Consider the following 25,808-nt stretch of genomic DNA (forward strand, 5'->3'; position numbering starts at 1 on the left):
TTGGTGATACATGTTTCACTGTTATTTAGGAAGGCACGTCTGTATGTGAGAGGGAAACGTGTCCACATCTTTCATGTACCGAAGAACAGAGAGAGCACGTGCCAAACTCGTGTTGTATGAAATGTCCCGAGAAGAAACAATGTCTGTACAACGGAATATTTTATATGGTACGTTTGCTGATTGTATGATTGTTTATTTGTGTTTATAACGAACATTTAAAAGGATTTAACTCATAACAGAAAAGATGAATTAGACCTTTCATGTGTAAAAAGGCAAGATTTAAGCATTTTATCATTCAAGCGCCTTGTCCGGTATATACCGGAATACGGTATTTAGTGTCGTGCTCCAATCCTTTTTTTAGTCACACTTCATTTAAAAATTATATTAGAGACTAACTTCGATTAAACTTGTTGTGAGAAAACACCTTACAAATCCTTTCTTTACTAACAGTTTTGTGAAATTCTAAACTTTGCTAAGAAACAATCAACTAATCATGAATATGTGTAAGTCTTTTTTATGTAAATGAATAAGATGATCTTGAAGATTGTTTAAAACATAATTAAACCTTAGTCATATTATATTATGGACAGTAATTAACAGTTCGATTCTATCAAATTGAATTACTACTGATTTATGGAATTACTGAATGTAAAAGTTATAAATGAAGAAATTTATATAGAAATCACGTGATTTGATTTTAAACTTCCAGCACGAACAACAGTGGAAGCCTGACACGTGCACAACGTGCGATTGTGATAATGGCGTCACTCACTGTCAGACTCAACATTGTAACAACGCCCTCTGGTGTCCACAGGGGTTTACACTACAGTTTGATGACACGGAGTGTTGTCCTAGATGTGTAGAATGTAAGAAGAGATTTTAATCTTAATTTTTACCTTAAGATAATTCACTTACTACAGTTCGTATCCGGACACTGCTCTCGGCATAACCGATTCATGATCACTTTCTCTCATATGGTCCAGCTAGCTTACGAAACGTCAGTGGTTCTACTCAGGTGCCCGTTCGTGCCTGAAATAATACACGGAAGGGCATATGAGGTCTTCCTCCTCCAGAAAAGCTTGAACGTCTTCATATGACCTATACTACGTTGGTGTGACGTAAACTTCAAACAAACAACTCTCGTAAGGCACTGAGGCACCAAAGCGCCATTAAAAACCAAAGGGCAAGGTCAAAGTTAAATACAGCATGCACGTGTTTTCCCAATTCATACGGCTTTCTTTGGTATTCTTGCATTAGAATATTGAATTTTGTAGAATTTTTTAAAAATGTAAATAATGAAATTTGAATACCTCAACCGCCATACTTTCAAAGTGACCTGTTGATATCAAATATATCTAAAAAATCTGTTTTGTCAATTTTTGAACCGAATACCTGTGTACCTGTGCTGATGATGGAAAAAAACTTAAGTTAATACATTTATCATTGTTTATTTTAAAATGTGTGGGAATAGCTCTAAATATTACTCTCGTGACAAATATGTATTGAACAAAACTATCCCTTAAAATGGGAATAACCCTTAAATGATACAAAACTATCCCTTCAGATAAATAATCTATTACAGAAATATTGTAGAATTGGCCATTCATTTAAAATTATTGAAGAAAAATAGCTCAAGTTCATAATTACATGAACTACTTCGCCTACAGGACCGGTGGACTAGCAAATACCGTGGTAAACTAGATTATGAGGAGAAAATGCGTATTTTTGTGGAGATAATTAAGCGCTTAATTGGAATTTAATCAGAATTTTCTCGAGCATTTTGTTTTAAATTTAGAAATTCACACAGAACGTAGGCAGAGTTTTACTTCTTCACGCCAGAGATAATGTCGACTTTGATTAGATAATGCTATCTACTGGTGGAAAAACTACAACATGCACATTAGCATGCATTGTAATGCGAATAATACGGCTTCCGTGTTATTTTTTATAGCCGATTAATGCGCGCACGCCTTCAGACTGTTATTTACTGCTATAAAAAACATAACCGTTACACAATTTATCGTGAATATTAAAGAAATGAACTTATAGAATTAAAGAAATACATTCATTTTTCAACAGTTCTTACAAGGTAGACAATTCTCAAGGCAATTTACGATATATGAAACATGAGGGCTTATGCATATATAAGAATTTCCTGATGGGGGAATCTGCTAAGTGTAAATCCCGTGATATTTAGTAACTTACAATTTGATTATAATCAAATAAATCACTTTTTTTTCATAAGGAACTTCTAAAAGTAAAATGTTTGGTTATGCTACAATCTCTCATTTAATTCATTTTTACGCAATTATTGCTGGCATTTCTTTTTCTTTATATTAAACTGAATGTTCCGCGCATGTGTAAAAAGGCATGGTCGGATAAGCAAAGGTGAACATGGAACAATATGACTAAAGTAATATTGTGTCGGGTCTTTCTGTGCAAATGAATGTTTTAAGTAAGTTCCTTATCATTTTTACAACGGGTTTTCACATATGTGTAGAACAAGTGCCAGTTTGTTTGTTTGTTTTTTGTTTGTTGTTTTTTTTTTTGTTTTGTTTTTTTTGTTTTTTTTTATAATATATAATTTTACGATTTTACAATGTATTTTCTTACAGCTCGAGCGGTATGTACAGTGTATGGTGACCCGCACTACAGAACGTTTGACGGAAGAATGTTCAATTTCCAGGGCCCTTGTAAATATATTTTAACTGAAGACTGTTTTGAAAAATCATTTTCCGTGCGGGTACGAAACGACGCGAGGACGAGTAGCAGCTTTACTTGGACGAAAATGGTGGTGATATTTATACATAACATTAAAATCAATTTGCATAAGAATTTACGGGTAAAGGTGAAACGAAAAGGAGTCAAGTTGCCATACAAACATAATGAAATACCAAGTTTTACTATCGAACGCAGAAACGACATGGTAGTGTTTAATTGGTCTAGTGATTTGACAGTCACGTGGGACGGAGACAGTTTTGTTGATATATCTGTTTCTAGTAGATACAAACGAAAACTTTGCGGTTTATGTGGTAACTTCAACGGACTCGGATTCGATGATCTCACAGGAAAAGATGGCCGCCAATATTTTACCGGTGAGGAATTCGGAGAAACGTGGCGTTATGGAAGTCGTAGCGCATGCGTGATTAAACCGGAAGTTCCTCCAGAATCTCAATGTTTGAACAATACTATAGCAAATCTACGTGCAAAGAAGGAATGTAGCTTTCTATTAGGATCTGTCTTTCATAGATGTAGGAGACAAGTTGATGTTCGTTCATATTATAGGTAAGTTAAGCATGCATCTCCATAGTTTTCCTATAAAACATAAAACTCCAACAACAATAATTGGGGAAGGAAGGTATCAAATTGTATAACACGTGCAGAAAACTATTAGGAAGTCGCGTGAATGCCTTTTCTTATGCAAAAAAAGCAAACGAGTGAAGATTAAATTCTGTGAATTTCTACAATCTTAACTGAAACTTACTCTTACCCTTTTAACAAAGTAGGGAGATTTTTCTTATTCTTAAACCGCAGTGTGTATTGCTTGAAACAAGCTAAATTTTCTTTTGAAAATAGCTTAATGATTTTCCTTATGGTTACGTCCATTTAAAGTGTACTTTCTTTGCCTCGTACAGTTTTAAGTCGTTAAAATATAAATATTATTATCTGAAAACATAATTTTTAATGTACCGTTCATTATAATTTTGTGTCTTCATTGTTTTTTCACAGCTCCTGTATAACTGACACGTGTGAATGTCCGACGGACAAAAGATGCGAGTGCGAGGCATTTCGAGCATATGCACGCGCATGCGCTCAAGATGGTATTCATATAAACTGGGAATCTGTTGCTCCTTGTGCCGGTATGTTTTTGTTTCGTGTTTATTGTGTTTTTTTACTTTCATTTACTAGACATATATTTTTAATTCCTCTGTTTTTGTTGTTGTTGTTCTTGTTGTTGTTTTTGACGAGCATGTAGTCAAAAGTTACCATTTCGTACATTTTTAAAGACGTTGAGCTGTGTTTCTTTGAAGAAAAGTTCCTTATTATTTTTTGTTTTAAATTACAAAACTGCATTTCTTTTGTCTTTATTCCATTATTATTCATTAAATTTTATGAATGACAATAATAATGGATTTATAATCATCGCATAACCATGGGCCTTTCGTTTGCAATGTTTGTGAACTAAAATGACTTGACCTAATATTTGTTAACTATTTTGTATCTTTTAGCTGAAAGCAAATGCCCAGTAGGGTCAAAGTTCAAAAAGTGTGCCACACCATGCCCTAAAACGTGTGAAAACTACAACAAAATAGAACCATGTTTAAAACCGTGCATTCAAGCGTGCCAGTGCCGATCCGGACTAGTTTTACACGAGAACGCGTGCATAGCACCAAATAAATGCCCGGCACGTAGATGACGCCATTAGAAAATTAGTTCGTTTTATCATTTTATTTAAAAATTTCTTTTCATTCGTTCTATTATTTATATATGTAACATTTGTGCAGGACTTAAGCACCATTTGCGTTTTAACAGATTTTCATTTTTTTTTTCAGCTGAACAATTTTTGTAATGTTTACGTTAGCTGATTCGTCAGAAAGCGTCAGTACATTAATTTTATAATAGTGCTATTACTAGAAAAAAATCCCCACAAAACATTGTTTTCATTGTGGTGACACCGCTTGAACTCGTGTTTTATATTAAGACATATTATGCATGGTTTAAAATAAAGTAAATTATATTTTATGAATATTTTTTCTTACTGTCACTCATTAGTAAATGTTTTTCCTTTTTCATATAGCTAGAAGAAATCTTAACGTAAATGTTTCACAATGAAACGGAATACATTTATTTTCAAGGGTTGTTCCTTGGAAGGTTTCTGAAATCAACATTTTTATTTATTTCTTTCATCACTGCAGTTTAATTATGTGTTATTTCTGGGACTTTAAATATTTTGCATATCATAAACAATAGTCTTTCTTATGATTGTTTTACAAATGGCCAGTGATATATTTTTATTTTATATTTGTAATTGGTTTGTATTTGTATATTGTTGTTTTAAATATATGTATTATTAAACGTTTTAGCATATCAATGGCGAACAACTATATACATGTATATAGTCCGTGGTTTTAAAGGGACTCGGCTGAGTTTTTTCCTCACATGATAGGACTATCAATATTTCTTTCAAGATTTTTATTCCATTTGACACAGGATATACCAATAGATTTTGTGCAAAAAATTTCAGATCTTTTGCACACACTTTTTTTCCCCAGAATAATCATTTTCATGTGCAAAATTATCTAAATTTAACTCAAATAGGGCTAAGAATTGTATCGATTTTCAATTTACTTCTGATGATAGTTTTCTACAGTTTTTCTACTTTTAGTGCACCAAGCGGTCTTTTTCAAATTTTATGTTTTTAGGCTTATGGACCTCAGTGGAGTCCCTTTAAACTTTAGTTTGAGCCCATATCTTTCTAGTGAAGCCAAACAAAAATGGATTTTTTTAGATATTTCAATATTTGAATTAGATAAATAGTATTCGCATTAAGATTTTGAAAAAAAAATGTATTTGGCAAGTCAGTTTTCAATAGCTAGATAAGTAAGGCGTGATTGTCTTTAAGGTGTTTAACTTTAACAGCCATATTTATTGATTTTATTGCGATCTGTTTTATATGTAATCTAACTAATTTTCCAAATTCTCGTACTTTCTTTACCTTTACTTATGAACTTTTTGTATTTTAAAACATTTATATATTTTACTATTTAATTCTTTTAAAAATTAGAAAAAGGTTTTATGTCATTTTCAAATAGGGTTTTCCCTTTTTTTGTTAATCATGCTAACTGTATTTTTGTATTTTCAAATGTAAGTTTAAGGTTTAAAAGGAGAAATAAAATGACTAATGCATCATCAGAATATGTAGAAACCTGTCTTGAATTATTTATGTATAAAAAAAGAAAAACATTATTTATTCTTTGTTTGGTACTAATATTACTTTAGAGTTATTTTTTGCAGTGCTTAAAGCTGCATGCCTCCAGATGAGCCAAAACATTTATAGAAAATCAACCTTAAGAAAAATGGACTAAGATATTAATAAAAGTAAAGATATTTACAACTACACTAATGATTTACGTGTTACATACAATGAATGGCCGATTTTGCAGTATTTTTCACCATATTTCTTCTGCGTGACTAACTTAGTAAGGGTTCATAGGCATATTTTTATTCTCCTTTTTTTTTTTTTTTTTTTTTTTTTTGGATTGAAAGTGAAAGTGCAGATGAAAGTGAAAGTGCAGTTAGCAAAGTGTGAATCATTTTCTTTGTTCACTAGGAAATAATTTAATTTTGAACACATTTTCAAATTTTTCATGAAAATTCGCATGAATCTGGAGACATGCTGCTTTAAATATGACAATGTAATCAGAAAATGAAAGAAAGTATCCCTTAAGAACCATATATAAATTGTTAAGATTTTAATGAAGAATTTTTAATAATTATTTTAAGAAATTATGGTGGTTATATAAGTCTATCTCTTATTTACCTTTTATATCACTATTCATATGCATACACAAACTTGAAAATCAACATTTTTAAATTAAAACAAAATATCAGGTATATCCTTGAAAAAAAGATCAAATTATTTAACAAATTTACCTAAAATATCAACATTTTACACAGTTACTTAAAATATCAACATTTTACACAGTTACCTGAAATATCAACATTTTACACAGTTACCTAAAATATCAACAGTTTACACAGTTACCTAAAATATCAATATTTTACACAGCTACCTAACATATCAACATTTACACAGTTACCTGAAATATCAACATTTTACACAGTTACCTGAAATATCAACAATTTACACAGTTACCTAAAATATCAACATTTTACACAATTAAATAAAATATCAATATTTATATAATTACCTTAAATGTCCACATTTAAACAATTGATATCTTAATTGTCAACATTTTCACAAGTACCTAATTTATCAACATTTTCACAAGTACCTAAATATCAACATTAAAATTTTACACAATTACCTAAAATGTCAACATTTACATAAAATATCAAACTTTTTAACCCATTGACAAGCTGTTTTGTTTGAATAATTCTGCATTTCATTCTTATTATTTGCTGAATATCTGTGGGTATGAAACTATATGTTTATAATTCAGGTTATTGTAAATAAGTACTAATTTATTTTATAAATAATAGTTTTATGATATACTTTTAAATTCACATTGTATCTTGTTTATCAATTTTGTGCCATTAAAACAAACAACTAAGACATAACTTGTTTTCTTCTTGAACTTTACATACATTCCATTTTCCTCGTCCCTCATAGACAGTGTTTCCCGTCCCACCAGCCCTTCCCCTGAAAATCACACAAGTTAATACTCAGTTATTGTTCGTTTGTACTCAGAACTACAAAACCCCCGTTTTAGTTGAGGAAAATTGCATGCATCAGAAAGGCATCTAAAGATTACCTCACACGGCCACGTTCTGAAGGGAAAGGCCATCGATGGCGTCTCGGGTCTTTTTATTTTCCACATAACAGTCGAGATCAGTATACTAGAACTGTTTTACCGCTTGATTAACAAAAAAAAAATTTCATTACACATGCAATTTTAATTCATATTTCTCTGCCTTTAATGAATTGATAGATCCCTCCTCTGACTTTTCATTTGAATAACAATAAATTTTAATCACAAACATTTGATAAAAAATATTTTGTGGTGAAATTCTTATTGTAAACCTCTAATCTGACAATTCAAATTGAAAATATTAGCGTCATGTATTTGGAGTACGGTTACTTTTTTATGGTACATATAAATTACCATTCCAAAAGATGGATTTAAAAATTGAATTTAATGCATGAGATTTGTATGAACTCAAGAACATGTACTTGAAAAAAAAAGTTGAAAGTGATATAGTTTTTTGGTGACAGAGGTACCCATCACCGAATTTCTTGAAGGAAAAAGGTCAAATAAGTGTCCCATGCTCTAGATTACCTAAGTTAACTACATGTATCTCAAAACTGCGTGCCACATCCCCATTCCCAGTCTCCATATATTTACTAACTTCCATTACAGACACGTGACCCGTAAAGTATGGCCAACAACGACCAAAGAACATCAAAAACAAATCACCGCAAAATATTTGGTATAAAGCAACATCTAATTGTGTTTTTGAACTCGTTAGTTGCAGAACAACAGCTTTACTAAGTTTACTATATCGGTGATTTTGTAATATATTTACCTAGCCAAAATATTGAGTAGAATTGAAGAATCTTCTAAAATAATTATTTTAAAAATTGCTCTATACATTCCCTTTTAATCCTCATAGAATGTGTCGTGAATTGTTGGCCTTGGGTATCACTTTTTAAGAGTTTGAGTTGTTTTTCTGTGTGAATTATGAGAAAAAATACGATGTATCATTTAGAGGTTTAATTATTGATACACAATCAGTTTAAGAATTGTAAATAAAATAGATGGGTGACACGTTTTTGCAGGAAATCGTTAAATGTAGTGTCAAATATAACTTCTTCTACCTAAAGAAGGAAGTTTATGATCGATATGAAATTCTTGACAAAAAGGCTTGGGCCTATGAGGGTAAAGTATGGTATTTTACAGTAGTCTTATGTGCTAACTATGTTAGAGACATTTACATAAGCTGTCAAATTGAATTCATACGTCCCAAATACTGGCATTTCAGACTCTATTTGATAATCAGCCGTTTCACGGGAAATCTTGTTCAATGTTCCTTGTTTACCAGGGGAAATAAAAAACAACATGATCAAATATTAGGCGTAGAAATATATAATTTATATTTTCTTCCAATAAGAAGTTACTACATCGACGTTAAAAGTGAAGCATCAGGGAAGAGGTATGTACCAACACTTTTAAGTACCTTGAAAGATGTATCTAACAAGTTAAGGAATTGCTAGATTCAATCCTAGATATGTTGCTTAAAGGAACTCAACTGAGGTTCAAAAGCATTGCATTAAAGCATTCAATCTGGATTTTATACACTGATCAGTTGGAGCACTTAAAACAGAAAGGCTTAAAGAATACAATATAGAAATATATCTTTCAAGCGATTAGAAAATCCATTGTAATGTATTGGGCAAACGAGCTATCTATGCGTTCTTGAAATGTTCTGAATCCGAAATCTTGATCTTGTACAGAACGTGGTGATTAGATTTGACCCCGGTTTGTACAGCAGAGAAGGGCACTGACACAATTTAACTTGGTGACTCTGGCAGCAGAGTGTCCGATGCGCACCTGCTCCTTTGTGTGGGATACAGCTTCAGATCTGATCATCACATCTTACAGGTGCACTTGATATCAGAGGTATATCCTATTGTTTGTGGACTTATGAACGGACATTTTAAAAGATTGTGAAAATTGTGCAGTTATCGGTCGTGTTAAGGAATAATATTTCCAAAATCTCTTCATCGTACCAACCTGTTTCAGACAAAACTATCTCTGCTAAGCCTCGATTCTTGGTCCCAGGCTGGGCATTCGATACAAAGATTTGACATTTCTTTCAAGTGAGCAGCGTATATGTTAGAAACATGCCTTAATGATGCTGTTCAATGTCACTGTTTTAGGAGATTTTGTAGAGGCATCTACATGTACTAGGGACAGAAACTCGTATTCCTGATGTCTACATAAAGTAAACCTTGTATTGATGAACTTTCTGAATCAGTAAACGAAGACATAAAGCCTCGGAACGGTAGATAAATATGAGGTTCAATTTTCCAGTATATCTCAGGTTCCGAGATTGGTTTTAGGTATCTCCGCAACATCTGTGCCATCAGAAAAAATATTTTCGGCGGCCGCACTCATTATCGTAAAAGTTGTTAAATCGAATGTCAACGAACTAAATGACACAATAGTTTTTTTTGAGAAAAGTTAAGATAAAATAAATAAAATAAATTTTCATTCAATGAACGAGTATCATACAAAGATATTTTACAAGATAGCGAATCATTTGAGCTTAATATGTGTTCAACAGGTAAAACTTATTTTGTAAAACAAACCAGTAATTTTCGTTAAAAAAAGAGTAACAGTCCTGTATAATGAAAGTGTTTGTCCTATACAGTAACTCTAATAGTTTGCGAAATGCACATACCAAAATATAATACAGCTACATGTATACAGTGATATCAAACCCATGAAAATTGTTCAATTTAGCCGTGTCTATTACTCCTTGAGCATTCTCATATAAGAAGATCTGAATACGCCGTTAAAATACGGTCTTATTATAAATAATAAGAACCGCGCTTTTTTTAATGACAGTAAAAGCATTTTTGATGATATATGTTCTGTTCTTAAGCAAAATGTCTTCTTCGACATTGATTCGTTGAATTGTTTTAAGAAATTAAAACTTGGCTCAGTTTCTACAGACCAAGTGATTGATTGTTCGCTGACAGCAGAAACGTCTAACAATGAAAGAAAGAGTTGCTAAATGATTCAACACTAGACAAAAACTATTCTTATAAGCGTCTCGTTAAAAGTGGCTTATACAATTCTATAAGTTTTAAGGTTATATGAAAATGGTATAAGGTCTGTGCTAGCTGCTATCCGCATCTGCTTACAGGCACGCGTGTTTTATGAGAATATGTTACTTCAACAGATACTAAATTACTGTATACTGTCTCTTGCAAATGTCATGACGAGGTATGGATGCACTCCTTTGAGCCCGAACGAAAGAGTCAGAAAAAATATCGACAACAATGTCTGGCAAAAGGTTATGCGTTATAACTATAAATGCCAAGAATGTAATGTATGACATTATCTTCACAACACAATAGTTCCAGTTGTTGAACAAAAAGGTAATCGGTAAGTGCAAAGTTTAATTTAATTCTTAGAAAACTTAAGATGTATAAATATAACAAAAAAATGTTATGCAATAGAATTGGCTAAAGTTAGATTGCTAAAATCGTATAAGGCGTCTATTGTTAGGAAAAGGTTTCTCTGCTCCTTCAAACTTCGTTTTTGTCTGACCTTGCCTTGCACAAATAAAAAAAATCCTTCAGTTTGAATCGGTTTGCAATATTTTTAGGTGTTCAAAGTTTACAAATAATATTATAAAAATTCACTTCAATGATTTGTTTAGAAAACTGAAACTTATGTATATCTCTTAGAGGTAAATACTTCAATGGGATCAAAAGCTTTGTATTAAAGATACATATTTATTTGCTTAAATGCAATGATAGTTCAGTATTCCTCAAACGCATTACTTCTGGGCTTGCAGAAAGTCCGAAAAGTGTCCGTTTTTAGCTGCAAGTCATAGTGTTTGGGTTTTAATGAACTACATGTGTAGCTATTTCATGTGAGCCACTTTTGGATACACGTAGGTCTTGTGTGAATTTAGTTTGATCTGCCATTTATTACCTCTGAACTAATAGTAAATTAAGGAAAATGTCTTTCCAGATCTTTGATACGTTTTTGAATTTTTCAAATCAAAATGTTTGCATAAGTAAATTTAGGAAAAATCTATCCAAAACTTTTTGAATATATCGAGTCAAAATGTACGTACATTTTAATCAGCAAAATAATGAAAGCAATAAGAACATTGATAACACGTTACCTGCATTAGAAATTTAAATTGACTTATTAAGCGCGGGATATTTATTGTATGAAGTTTTTTCAGGAATCCTTTCATATGTACATTTAAATTGAAATAATTACAGCCTGTACTGCGTCATATGTGGATGAACTTCCGATTCCAAGATCCCCTGTTTTACCCTACATGTACTTTAGGGGGTGGGGCATTTAGATTTGCCTTTGTCAGTCCGTGCCTCTGTTCTTTTCTTGTATCACATGTACCTCTTAATGTACTCCAGCTATTGTCATGTTATTGTTTTCAGAAAATATGGTGGTTAATGGTTATATAAGTTAATCGCGCATTTACCTTTTATATCACCATTAATATACATACACGTACTTAAAAATCAACATTTTCAAATTAACCATAATATCAGGGGTATATCATTAAAAAAATCAAATTATTTAACAAATTTACCTAACATATCAACATTTACAGTTACCTAAAATACAAGATTTTACATAGTTATTTAGAATATAAACGTTTACACAATTAAATAAAATATGAACATTTATATAATTACCTAAAATATCAACATTTTAACAATTAATATTCAAATTGCTAACATTTTCACAAGTACCTAAATTATCGAGATTTTCTCTGTTTCCTTAAGATTAAAATTTTACACAAATACATAACATTTCAACATTTACATAAAATATCAAATTTTTAACCCATTGACATGCTGTCGTATTTGAATAATTCTGCATTTCATTCTCATTATTTGCTGAATATATGTGGGTATGGAAATGTATGTTTATAATTCAGGTTATTGTAAGTAAGTACTTATTTATTTTATAAATAATAGTTTTATGATATACTTTTAAATTCACATTGTATCTTGTTTATCAATTTTGTGCCATTAAAACAAACAACTAAGACATAGCTTGTTTTCTTCGAATTCTTGAACTTTACACACATTCCCCTTTCCCCGTCCCCCATAGACAGTGTTTCCCGTCCCACCAGCCCTTCCCCTGAAAATCAATTAGGTTAATACTCAATTATTGTTTGTTTGAACTCAAAACTGTAAAATGCTCAAGTTTTACTTGAGGAAAATTGCATGTAAAAAAATGGTCAGAAAGGCATCTAGAGATTTTCTCACACGGCACGTTCTGAAGAGAAAGGCCATTGATGGGGTCGAGTTCGGTATACTATAACTGTGTTAGCCCTGATAAACAAAGAAGGTAATTTTCATCAGACATGCAATTTTAATTCATATTTCTCTTCCTTTATAATGAATCGATAGATCCCTCCTCTAACCTTTTATTTGAATAACAATAGATTTAATCACAAACATGGACATGTGTTCTTTTGATAAGAAATATTTTGTGCTGAAATTCTTATTGTAAACCACGAATCTGACAATTCAAATTGAAAATATTAGCGTCATGTAGGGGAGCTATGCATTTGGGGTACGGTTACATTTTTATGGTACATGAAAATTACCATTCCTAAAGATGGATTTTAAATTTAAATTAAATAAATACGATTAATTTATTAGTTTTGTATGAACTCAAATAAAAAATGAAAGTGATATAGTTTTCCTCGGTGACAGTGATACCCACCACCGAATTTCTTGAAGGAAAAGGGTCAAATATGTATCCCATGCTCTAGATTACCAAAGTTAACTGTCCCAAATCTGTGTTCCACGTCCCCATCCACAGTCTTCATATATTTAATAACTTCCATGACAGCCACGTGACCTGTAGAGTATGGCCAACAACGTCCAAGGAACATCAAAGACAAATTACTGCAAAATATTTGGAATAAATCAACATTTGATAGTGTTTTGAACTCGTTAGTTGCAAACATCAACTTTACTATCTCGGTGATTTTTAAGATATTTACAATGTACCTACAAATTCTGGACCCAACATTTTCAGTAGAATTGAAAACTCGTCTAAAATAATTTTTTTAAATTGCACTAAACATTCCCTTTTGATCCTCATAAAATATGTCGCAATTTGGGAGGTATCACTGGATACGAGTTTGAGTTGTTTTCCTGTGTTGATTATGAGAAAAAAAATACGATGTATCATTTTAGAGGTTTAATTATTGATACACAATCAGTTAATGTGTTGTAAATAAAACAGATGGGTGACACGTTTTTTGCAAGAAATCGTTAAATGTAGTGTCAAATATAACTTCTTCTAAGAAGGAAGTATATGATCGATATAAAATTCTTGACAAAGAGGCTTGGGCATATGAGGGTAAAGTATTGTATTTTACAATAGTCTTATGTGCTAACTATGTTAGAGACATTTACATAAGCTGCTAGATTGAATTCATACGTCCCAAATACTGGCATTTCAGACTCTATTTGATAATCAGCCGTTTCACGGGAAATCTTGTTCAATGTTCCTTGTTTACCAGGGGAAATAAAAAACAACATGATCAAATATTAGGCGTAGAAATATATAATTTATATTTCCTCCAATAAGAAGTTACTACATCGACGTTTAAAGTAATTCATCGGGGAATGGATATTTACCAATACCTTTAAGTACCTTGAACGATGTTTCTAAAAAGTTAAGCAATTGCTAGATTCAATCCTAGATATGTTGCTTAAAGGGACTCAACTGAGGTGCAAAAGCATTGCATTAAAGCATTCAATCTGGATTTCTTACCTTCATCAACTTGGGCACTTAAAACAGAAAGGCTTGAAGAAGACAATATAGAAATATACTAGTCAAAATTAAACTGTAAATCGTATTTTTGTGCAATTCTGAGACTTTTCATTTGTGGATTATTTTTTCACAATTTAGTAATCAATTTGGTAAGACGAAGTTATTTAATGACCTTAAAATTTTCACACAAGTTATTGCTCCAAACCTAAATCAAATGGTACACAAATCTTGAAAAAATCCACTCTCGTCATGTCAGAAACCCCTTGTGAAGTCCCTTTAAGATTTCTGCATTATATTTAATTTTTATTATCACTTTATGCACTTGATGCACGATTCATCTTCAACCAACAAAACAACTGTGATCAACTCAATACCTTAAATTACAACATATAAGAGCAATGAAAAACAATAGGTAAGTATGAGAATTGTTAACAAAATGCTTAAAAATAAATCGCAAGACGACATTGACACAGACATGGACATATCATGGGAAACAATTAATAAAATAACATAAGCCGAGAGACAGTCTTGCTGCTGGTCCTAAAATTATGACCGCACAATGATTTAAATATGTTTAAGGTCATACAATATTGTGTGCATCATAATGTTCATCCATTCCAGGGTCAGATCTTAAATTATCATTAAGATATGCACGTGACAAGGTGTCAGCGACGAACATATGTTTTTCTGGAACTAGCGAAAAAATATAGGCGAAGTCAAATTCATACAGTATTTATATCATCGTGGAAATTATAACAAGTTTTTGTAGTAATACTTGTCAATGACTAATTTAATTAAATCTCACAACTACAAAAAAAACGTGGTGAATAAACAGAGTTACTCGCAGTTTCTAAGACAAGATATCGAAAGAAATCATTTTATATTAAACGGCCTAGACAAAATAAGTTATTTGTAGTGAATGATCTAGACAATAGACCACCATCTTTTTAATGCTTTAGGACATTAATCGCCTGATGTTGTTAAGAATGCTTGTGACAAAAGCATATCAAGTTTGTCATTTTAGAATGAGATACATCATGCATGTGAATCACACGTTGTAATATGCAACAATTAAACAATAATTTATAGGCAACGCGATTGCTAACTGTCCTCCTTTCCTGTAAGGCGCTATTTCAGTGCTTCCAATTTAATTTACTTACGATATATTGGTCGGTTTACTTACCATGTTTCTCGTAACGGCCATATTTTACACATATTTGGCATTACTATCATTTCACATCCATTCGTTACGGAATATAGTAAGTAATTTATAGCGTAGTTCGATCCTTATTTGTTAGTAATCTTGTGTTGATTTCAAAGAAGTAGAACACTTTATAAAGCTGTATATTTATGGACTATAGAACCGTTCACTTGGCAGCTTTTGTCACAATACATGTATTAAAATCGACTTTATTTTCTGGTACAACAAGACATTAATGACTACGTTCAATGATGTCATCACAGCACAGGAATAAAAAGAACAAAAAATGAATAAAACAAAAAAAAATCAAACCTAATGGCTAGCTTTGATAACTCGTCAAAACATCTGATCGGTGTACTAGAGATACTTAAGCAATACCAGAACGCGGCGATAGCAACAGAGACGTGGACGTCAAATACTACAGATAGTTACATCACAGTCACAGAGCATCATGTTTCAAGTGTCTAGGAAATCCATGGTAATGTTTTGGGCAAACGAGCTATCTCTGCGTTCTTGAAATGTTCTGAATCCGAAATCTTGATCTTGTACAGCACGTGGTAACTAAATTTGATAGACAAAATGTTTGGACGGATTGCGCAGCAGAGAAGGGCATTGACACAATTTAACTTGGTAAGTCTGACAGCAAAATGTCCGATGCGTACCTGCTTCTTTGCGACAACAAGTGGGATACGGCTTCAGATCTGGTCATCACATCTTACAGGTGCACGGAGTCTTATGTGTGGATATCAGAGGTATATCCTATTGTTTGCGGACTTATGATCGGACATTTTAAAAGATTGTGAAGATTGTGCACTTATCGGTCGTGTTAAGGAATATAATTTCCAAAATCTATTCATCGTACCAACCTGTTTCAGACGAAACTATCCGCTAAGCCTCGATTCTTGGTTCCGGACTGGGCATTCGATACAAAGATTTGACATTTCTTTCAAGTTAGCAGCGTCTGTTTGCAGAGAAAATGTTAGAAACATGCCTTGATGATGCTGTTCAATGTCACTATTTTAGGAGATTTTGTAGCGGCATCTACATGTACTAGGAGACGGAAACTCGTATTCCTGATGTCTAAAGAAAGTAAACCTTGTATTGATGAACTTTCTGAACCAGTGAAACGAAGACATAAAGCATCGGAATGGTAGAAAAAATTAGGTTCAATTCCTCCGTATATCTCAGGTTCCGAGATTGGTTTTAGGTATCTTCGCAACATCTGTGCCATCAGAAAAAATATTTTTGGCGGCCGCACTCATTATCGTAAAGTTGTTAAATCGAATGTCAACGAACTGAATGACACAATACATTTGTAGTTTTCTTAAGAAAAGATAAAATAAATAAAATAAATTTTCATTCAATGAACGAGTATCATACAAAGATATTTTACAAGATAGTGAATTATTTGAGCTTAATATGTGTTCAAGAGGTAAAACTTATTTTATAAAACAAACCAGTAATTTTCGTTAAAAAAAGAGTAACAGTCCTGTATAATGAAAGTGTTTGTCCTATACAGTAACTCTAATAGTTTGCGAAATGCACAAACCAAAATATAATACAGCTACATGTATACAGTGATATCAAACCCATGAAAAGTGTTCAATTTAGCCGTGTCTATTACTCCTATAAGAAGATCTGAATACGCCGTTGAAATACGGTCTTATTATAAATTATAAGAACCGCGCTTTTTTTTAATGACAGTAAAAGCATTTTTGATGATATATGTTCTGTTCTTAAGCAAAATGTCTTCTTCGACATTTATTCGTTGTATTGTTTAAAGAAATTAAAACTTGGCTCAGTTTCCACAAACCAAGTGATTGATTGTTCGCTGACAGCAGAAACGTCTAACAATGAAAGACAGAATTGCTAAATGATTGTTTCAACACTAGACAAATTACTATTCTAGTAAGCGTCTCGTTAAAAGTGGTGTAGCGCCGATATATGTCCAAACGTCGAAAAATGTCCAAACGACGATAAATGTCCAAAAATTGACGATAAATGTCTCAATCGCCTATAAATGTCCAAAACTCCTTTCACGATAAATGTCCAAAAATTAACGAAAAATGTCGCAACAAATTAGGTGCTCATAAATGTCCAAATCGGTCAACGATAAATGTCTCAACTTTTCATATGTTAATTGCACTTATTTCTATGATCAACAGTAATGCATCAGCCAGTTATAAAGGTTTCCATAGGGATTAAAAGTACCGATTTAAGTAGCGTTCTCACCAGCATCCCGGCAAAGCCCAGGACCACCCCAGACGATCCGGGATGAAAATATTGTTGCAGTCTCAATAACCCCGGTAGCACTACGGCGATACCCAATTTCCATACTTATAACAACCAGGATGAACGCTGTTAAGTCTTCGACCAAAGAGATCATAAAAGCTGAGATCCATGCTAGCACAGCCCCGGATGATGTCGGCAGAGTCCCGGATGATCCCGGCAGAGGCCCAGTACGGTCAGATAGAGTGCCGACAATCACCGGTAGAGCCCCGGCAGAGCCCTTGATCATCCCGGACGTTGCCGACAGAGTTACGGACGTACCCCGGTCGTTCCTGGATCACCCGACCGACCACCGGGACTCTAGCGGGATGCTTGTGAGATTGTTAAAAAAGTTTAAAAAATGTATTTGAAAATAATTTGATTGTTGGATACAGTCTATCTCCCTTACTATTAAAAGGGGGAAAAATAAGTTAAACCGAGGTGCATTGTACTGGTGCTTTACACCGGGCACTTAAAAGAACCAGGGTCGCCTCTGGAACGGGGCGTCTTCTGTATCATGCACTATCCCCCCGAAAAATAATATACTAACAATCTTCAGGGGACGTTGGTCATATGGGCAACCGGTACCAACGATAAAAAAGTCAAATAAAATAAGTTATTATGCCCCCTTCGAAGAAGTGGGGGTATATTGCTTTGCCCATGTCGGTCGGTCCGTCGGTCCGTAGACCATGCCATTTCCGCTCAATAACTAGACAATGCTTTGGCTGATGGTCCTCATATTTGGTGTGGAGGTTGGTCATGACTAGTAGATGACCCCTATTGATTTTGGGGTCAGTAGGTCAAAGGTAAAGGTCACAGTGACCTCACCATGAAAAGCTTGTTTTTAGAAGATATTTTGTGTGTAACATTGTCTCATTGACAACTACAGGGTTTACTCAATTCATGGACCCATGGGTCATATTGGTTCTGCCCCATGGTAATGATATACATGTATTCCATAACAAATTTACTATGCATTTTTTATACACATTTAAAAATATAATGTTATAATATTAAATTGGCTGTGTTTAGGGGGGCATACATGTTTTACAAACATATCTTGTTAACATCTGCATTGCGCTACTTTACACTTATATTCAGTGTCGTCACTCGAACTCAACCTCCACTCAAACTCGGGAAAGGCTTCCTTAACCCATTGCTTCATGAGCATTTTGTGAAAAAATGGCTGTTTTCATTGAAAAGTCTCCCGTTACAAGTTCAAATTGCTATAATACTATAAAAACTGCTTCAACACTAATCAAACTTGGCACAAATGTTGACTGGACCATTGTCCTTGCAACAACATGCTCAGACTTAAATTTTCTGTTACCATGGCAACGAGGGGACATCTCAAAATTGCCAAAAATCACTATTTTGCGTTGATTTTTTCCATCAAAATTGATTTCAAAGTGCTGCAACTTATCAATGGATTGAGATAGAGTCAAATGCTTTTCAGCGTTGGTTACACGTTACCTTATGATCAATCTGGGGTCATTTACAGCCTCTCACAAGTCCAAAATTTTCTTGGCGATGAGGGGGACTCCGCCCCCCTTCAAACCCCCCAAAACAGAAGGGGGCACATCCCCCTTCTGGCAACCCCCTGATGTATCTTTTGGTTGGGGGGCCGCGCCGAAAAAGAGGTCAATTTTTTTAACAACATTTCTCAAACAAAAACAAGTGTTTGGGGCCTAAATAAGGCATTTTTTCATCATTTGAGACAACAAAAAGGGGGGGGTGAAAAAGGCGTTAAAAGGCGTGTATATGAAGTAATGGGTTAAGGACGAATTGAGGACGCCTTGGTCAATGTGAACTTAAGTGTAGAATTGGTATTCATATTTAAAAGTCTTCCTCGACTTACCCGAGAAAAGTTTGAATAGCAAATCACCCGTAAAACACTGTTATAGGTGATCTGTTCAATAAAATATACACTAATTACATAATTCGTACTACTGATGCCCTTTGTTGGTACGAGATTGCAGATATATGGTACAGAAGACCGTAAGAAATGGCATCAGTACATTACCGAAGTTGCAACCAAGACATAACCAAGTGTAAACAAGTTAATGTATGTGTAAAAACAGTTTAAAGATGAAAATATTCATTGACAAGTTGTGATAATTTCAAAATAACGTTTGTCGAATGGAGAAGAAATGTTAAAAGTTTTTGTCAACAGATTAAAATAAATATTACACAGTATTCGAATAGTAACAATATCATTGCTATATGATGGTGTCATTTAAACATTTATATTTTTATATCTCAATATATCCTTCAATGTAAAACTCCCATAGGGCTACAATGTGTTCTGATCGAATATCACCCTCCTAGAATATATTTCCCGGGGAATATTTCTTATATCACCTTGGAGCACAAAACTCTTACATAACTCATTCATAAAGCGAAAATGCCTTAGTACCCAGTTAGCATAATATTATTTATTTCCTAGTCTGTCTGTCTGTCTGTCTGTCTGTCTGTCTCTTGTTTTTATCTATATACATTATACTATTTTTGTGTACAGTCAAAACTGTCTTATGTGACCCTACAGGGGACTTTCTTAAGAAGGTCACATAAGACAGTGAGTCTCTTAATACAGGTTTACAATAAAACATCCAAACACTATTAAAAAGTTAAATAATACTAATACAGCATATACATTTAGTGTTAATACATTTATTTATGATAAGAGCAGTATAAGTGTGTACAGTGTTAAAATTGTATACATGTAAAATGCTATTGAATATTTGATTGTAAAATTGATTATTAAAAATTAATGTTCATATATTTAATAAAATTATTAAAATGTCATAATTATATTGTTTCTTTACCGTGTTAAAAATTTATACATGTACAATGTTATTGATATTTAAAATTCATGATTATGAAACTAATAAAATAATGTCAGAATCACATTGTGTCTTTCATTTAAGTTGTCCTATTGAAAAAATCACTTATTTTTTTACTGTTTATTTTTGCTTGCAACTAGACCTCTAGTTTTGACAGATGCTATATTATACTGGCATGTCCATGATGCAATGCATAAGATTTCAGTTGTAACACCATTTCATTTGCTTGGGTCAGTGATGGAGCATTTAGCATGACAGACCCTTGAGCGTCATACATTTCTCAATTTCATCTTCACTGTCATCAGAATCTAAGTTAAGTCATTGATTTTCTCGTCACCAGTTGCATGTCTCCGACATTTAGAATTCAATGGAACATTATTTTCAAAGTCCGAAATTACTTCCTATTTACGTAAACAAAGGTTTTGGATTTGTGTTTTTCCAACAAAAAGTTCTTCTGCCACTTTATACGCCGATATTCCTTTATCCAATTTTTGTAAGGCTTCATATTTCTGTTGAAGATCTAAAACAATACGTGTTTTCTTTCTTTCCGACATTTTTTTTCAATGAAACAGGAAGTAGGAACAGAGTTATCTTTCATAACAAAGTCGCTAAAAACAGTGCTTAGCCCGTTCCGGACCGTTCAAATCACGGTCGCTAGTCACGTAACACAGTGAGTCGTTTAATACAGTGCAGCTATATAGCCAAAATCGTTGGGCGGACCCAAATAGGGTCACATAAGACAGGAAGTCGCTGAATACAGTGGGTCACTATGGCAGTTTTGACTGTATATCGAAAATTTACAGATCAAAATAGCTATAATTGTGAAGTGATGATCTGTATTTTCTTTCAGGCAAAGACTGCTGACATAAGGGTGTTTTTTTTTTCGGTATAATAAAATAAATAACACATGGCTGTCGGGGTGATAGAGGATATTGCCAACCCTTGAACTGGCATACTACCCTCGGCTGCGCCTCGGTGTAATATACCAGTTCTCGTGTTGACAATATCCTCTATCACCCCGACAGTCATGTGTTAATTATATATTATTATAACGTTACTTCAATATATCCTTCAATGTAAAACTCCCATAGTAAAACTCCCCGGGGAATATTTCTTATATCACCCTGGGACACAAAACTCTTACAAAACTCTGTATTCATAATAGCGATACTGCCTTAGTAACCAGTTAACATAATGCAAAAATACACATACTAATAAAATTTAAATAGTTTATAAAAATCTTTATTTAGCAAAGAATCCCACGTGGAAAGCGAAAAGTTCTTAGACACTTAGACACTCGGACGGACAATGGCAACGCTATATGGGGCACAAAAATATTGAAGAACACAAACAATGCTAAAACGTATTGCTTCGGTGAGTTAAGAAGGCACATGCCCCCCCCCCCCCGCGCCCCATCAGGATCTGCAACTGGCCATGTACAATAATGTATGATACATTTTACGTCGGGGGTAAACCAGAGGGTAAAATCACGGGTTAGTTGGATAGACTGTTACAGTATCCAATACAATAAGTTACAAATTAGCATATGAAAAGTTGAGACATTTATCGTTGACCGATTTGGACATTTATGAGCACCTAATTTGTTGCGACATTTTTCGTTAATTTTTGGACATTTATCGTTAAAGGAGTTTTGGACATTTATCGGCGATTGAGACATTTATCGTCAATTTTTGGACATTTATCGTCGTTTGGACATTTTTCGACGTTTGGACATATATCGGCGCTACAAGTGGCTTATACAATTCTATAAGTTTTAAGGTTATATGAAAATGTGAAAGGTCTGTGCTAGATGCCATCCGCATCTGCTTACAGGCACGCGTGTTTTATAAGAATATGTTACTTCAACAGATACTTAATTACTGTTTACTGTCTCTTGCAAATGTCATGACGAGGTATGGATGCACTCCTTTGAGCCCGAACAAAAGAGTCAGAAAAAATATCGACAACAATGTCTGGCAAAAGGTTATGCATTATAACTATAAATGCCAAGAATGTAATGTATGACATTTTCTTCACAACACAATTGTTTCAGTTGTTGAACTAAAAGGTAATCGGTAAGTGCAAAGTTTAATTTAATTCTTAGAAAACTTAAGATGTATAAATATAACAAAAAATGTTATGCAATAGAATTGGCTACAGTTAGATTGCTAAAATATACACCATCGTATAAGGCGTCTATTGTTAGGAAAAGGTTCCTCTGCTCCTACAAACTCCGTTTTTGTCTGACCTTGCCTTGCACAAATAAAAAAAATCCTTCAGTTTGAATCGGTTTGCAATATTTTTAGGTGTTCAAAGTTTACAAATAATATTATAAAAATTCATTTCAATGATTTGTTTAGCAAACTGAAACTTATGTATATCTCTTAGAGGTAAATACTTCAATGGGATCAAAAGCTTTGTATCAAAGATACATATTTATTTGCTTAAATGCAATGATAGTTCAGCATTCCTCAAACGCATTACTTCTGGGCTTGCAGAAAGTCCGAAAAGTGTCCGTTTTTAGCTGCAAGTCATAGTGTTTGGGTTTTAATGAACTACATGTGTAGCTATTTCATGTGAGTCACTTTTGGATAATACACGTAGGTCTTGTGTGAATTTCGTTTGATCTGCCATTTATTACCTCTGATCTAATAGTAAATTAAGGAAAATGTCTTTCCAGAACTTTGATACGTTTTTGAATTTTTCAAATCAAAATGTTTGCATAAGTAAATTTAGGAAAACCAACACTTTTTGAATATATCGAGTCAAAATGTACGTACATTTTAATCAGCAAAATAATGAAAGCAATAAGAAAATTGATAACACGTTACCTGCATTAGAAATTTAAATTGACTTATTAAGCGCGGGGTATTCATTGTATGAAGTTTCTTTCAGGAATCCTTTCCTATGTACATTTAAATTGAAATAATTACAGCCTGTACTGCGTCATATGTGGATGAACTTCCGATTCCAAGATCCCCTGTTTTACCCTACATGTACTTTAGGGGGTGGGGCATTTAGATTTGCCTTTGTCAGTCCGTGTCTCTGTTCTTTTCTTGTATCACATGTACCTCTAAATGTACTCCAGCTATTGTCATGTTATTGTTTTAAGAAAATATGGTGGTTAATGGTTATATAAGTTAATCGCTCATTTACCTTTTATATCACCATTAATACACATACACGTACTTAAAAATCAACATTTTCAAATTAACCATAATATCAGGGGTATATCGTTAACAAAATCAAGTTATTCAACAAATTTATCTAACATATCAACATTTACAGTTACCTAAAATATCAACATTTTACACAGTTATTTAGAATATAAACATTTACACAATTAAATAAAATATGAACATTTATATAATTACCTAAAATATCAACATGTAAACAATTAATATTTAAATTGCTAACATTTTCACAAGTACCTAAATTATCAAGATTTTCTCTGTTACCTTAAGATTAAAATTTTACACAAATACATAACATTTCAACATTTACATAAAATATAAAATTTTTAACCCATTGACATGCTGTTGTATTTGAATAATTCTGCATTTCATTCTCATTATTTGCTGAATATATGTTGGTATGAAACTGTATGTTTATAATTCAGGTTATTGTAAATAAGTACTAATTTATTTTATAAATAATAGTTTTATGATATACTTTTAAATTCACATTGTATCTTGTTTATCAATTTTGTGCCATTAAAACAAACAACTAAGACATAGCTTGTTTTCTTCTTGAACTTTACACACATTCCCCTTTCCCCGTCCCTCATAGACAGTGTTTCCCGTCCCACCAGCCCTTCCCCCGAAAATCAATTAGGTTAATACTCAATTATTGTTCGTTTGAACTCAAAACTGTAAAATGCTCAAGTTTTACTTGAGGTAAATTGTATGTAAAAAAATGGTCAGAAAGGCATCTAGAGATTTCCTCACACGGCATCCGACTTGAATCACGTTCTGAAGAGAAAGGCCATTGATGGGGTCGAGTTCGGTATACTATAACTGTGTTAGCCCTAATAAACAAAGAAGGTAATTTTCATCAGACATGCAATTTTAATTCATATTTCTCTTCCTTTATAATGAATTGATAGATCCCTCCTCTAACCTTTTATTTGAATAACAATAGATTTAATCACAAACATGGACATGTGTTCTTTTGATAAGAAATATTTTGTGCTGAAATTCTTATTGTAAACCATGAATCTGACAATTCAAATTGAAAATATTAGCGTCATGTAGGGATCTATGCATTTGGGGTACGGTTACATTTTTATGGTACATGAAAATTACCATTCCTAAAGATGGATTTTAAATTTAATTAAATAAATACGATTAATTTATTAGTTTTGTAGGAACTCAAATATATGTACTTGAAAAAAAGTTGAAAGTGATATAGTTTTCCTCGGTGACAGTGGTACCCACGACCGAATTTCCTGAAGCAAAAAGGTCAAATATGTATCCCATGCTCTAGATTACCAAAGTTAACTGTCCCAAAACTGTATTTCACGTCCCCATCCACAGTCTTCATATGTTTAATAACTTCCATGACAGCCACGTGACCTGTAGAGTATGGCCAACAACGTCCAAGGAACACCAAAGACAAATCACCGCAAAATATTTGGTATAAAGCAACATCTAATTGTGTTTTTGAACTCGTTAGTTACAGAACAACAGCTTAACTAACTTTAATATATCGGTGATTTTGTACTATATTTACCTAGCCAAAATATTGAGTAGAATTGAAGAATCTTCTAAAATAATTATTTTAAAAATCCCTTTTGATCCTCATATAATATGTCGCAATTTGGGAGGTATCACTGGATACGAGTTTGAGTTGTTTTTCTGTGTTGATTATGAGAAAAAAAATACGATGTATCATTTAGAGGTTTAATTATTGATACACAATCAGTTAATGTGTTGTAAATAAAACAGATGGGTGACACGTTTTTTTGCAAGAAATCGTTAAATGTAGTGTCAAATATAACTTCTTCTAAGAAGGAAGTCTATGATCGATATAAAATTCTTGACAAAGAGGCTTATGAGGGTAAAGTATGGTATTTTACAATAGTCTTGTGTGTTAACTATGTTAGAGACATTTACATAAGCTGCTAAATTGAATTCATACGTCCCAAATACTGGCATTTCAGACTCTATTTGATAATCAGCCGTTTCACGGGAAATCTTGTTCAATGTTCCTTGTTTACCAAGGGAAATAAAAAACAACATGATC

General features: G+C 33.0%; 1 protein-coding gene across 3 annotated transcripts in view; it reads left to right on the forward strand.

Annotated features, from left to right (window-relative positions):
- The window catches only part of LOC132723427 (BMP-binding endothelial regulator protein-like), a 44,246-nt gene extending 39,299 nt beyond the window's left edge, over positions 1 to 4,947 (forward strand). For all 3 annotated transcript variants that reach the window (XM_060708149.1, XM_060708151.1, XM_060708150.1), the window contains exons 10-14: positions 30 to 167; positions 710 to 866; positions 2,616 to 3,285; positions 3,730 to 3,860; positions 4,230 to 4,947. In XM_060708149.1, the coding sequence (XP_060564132.1) occupies positions 30 to 167; positions 710 to 866; positions 2,616 to 3,285; positions 3,730 to 3,860; positions 4,230 to 4,417 (1,284 nt within the window). In that variant the 3' untranslated portion in view covers positions 4,418 to 4,947. The remainder of the gene's footprint in view (positions 1 to 29; positions 168 to 709; positions 867 to 2,615; positions 3,286 to 3,729; positions 3,861 to 4,229) is intronic.
- The last annotated feature ends 20,861 nt before the right edge of the window (positions 4,948 to 25,808 follow it).

Source organism: Ruditapes philippinarum, unplaced genomic scaffold (assembly GCF_026571515.1).
Source record: "Ruditapes philippinarum isolate M1 unplaced genomic scaffold, ASM2657151v2 ctg4476_1_1_1_1, whole genome shotgun sequence".
Taxonomy (NCBI): domain Eukaryota; kingdom Metazoa; phylum Mollusca; class Bivalvia; order Venerida; family Veneridae; genus Ruditapes; species Ruditapes philippinarum.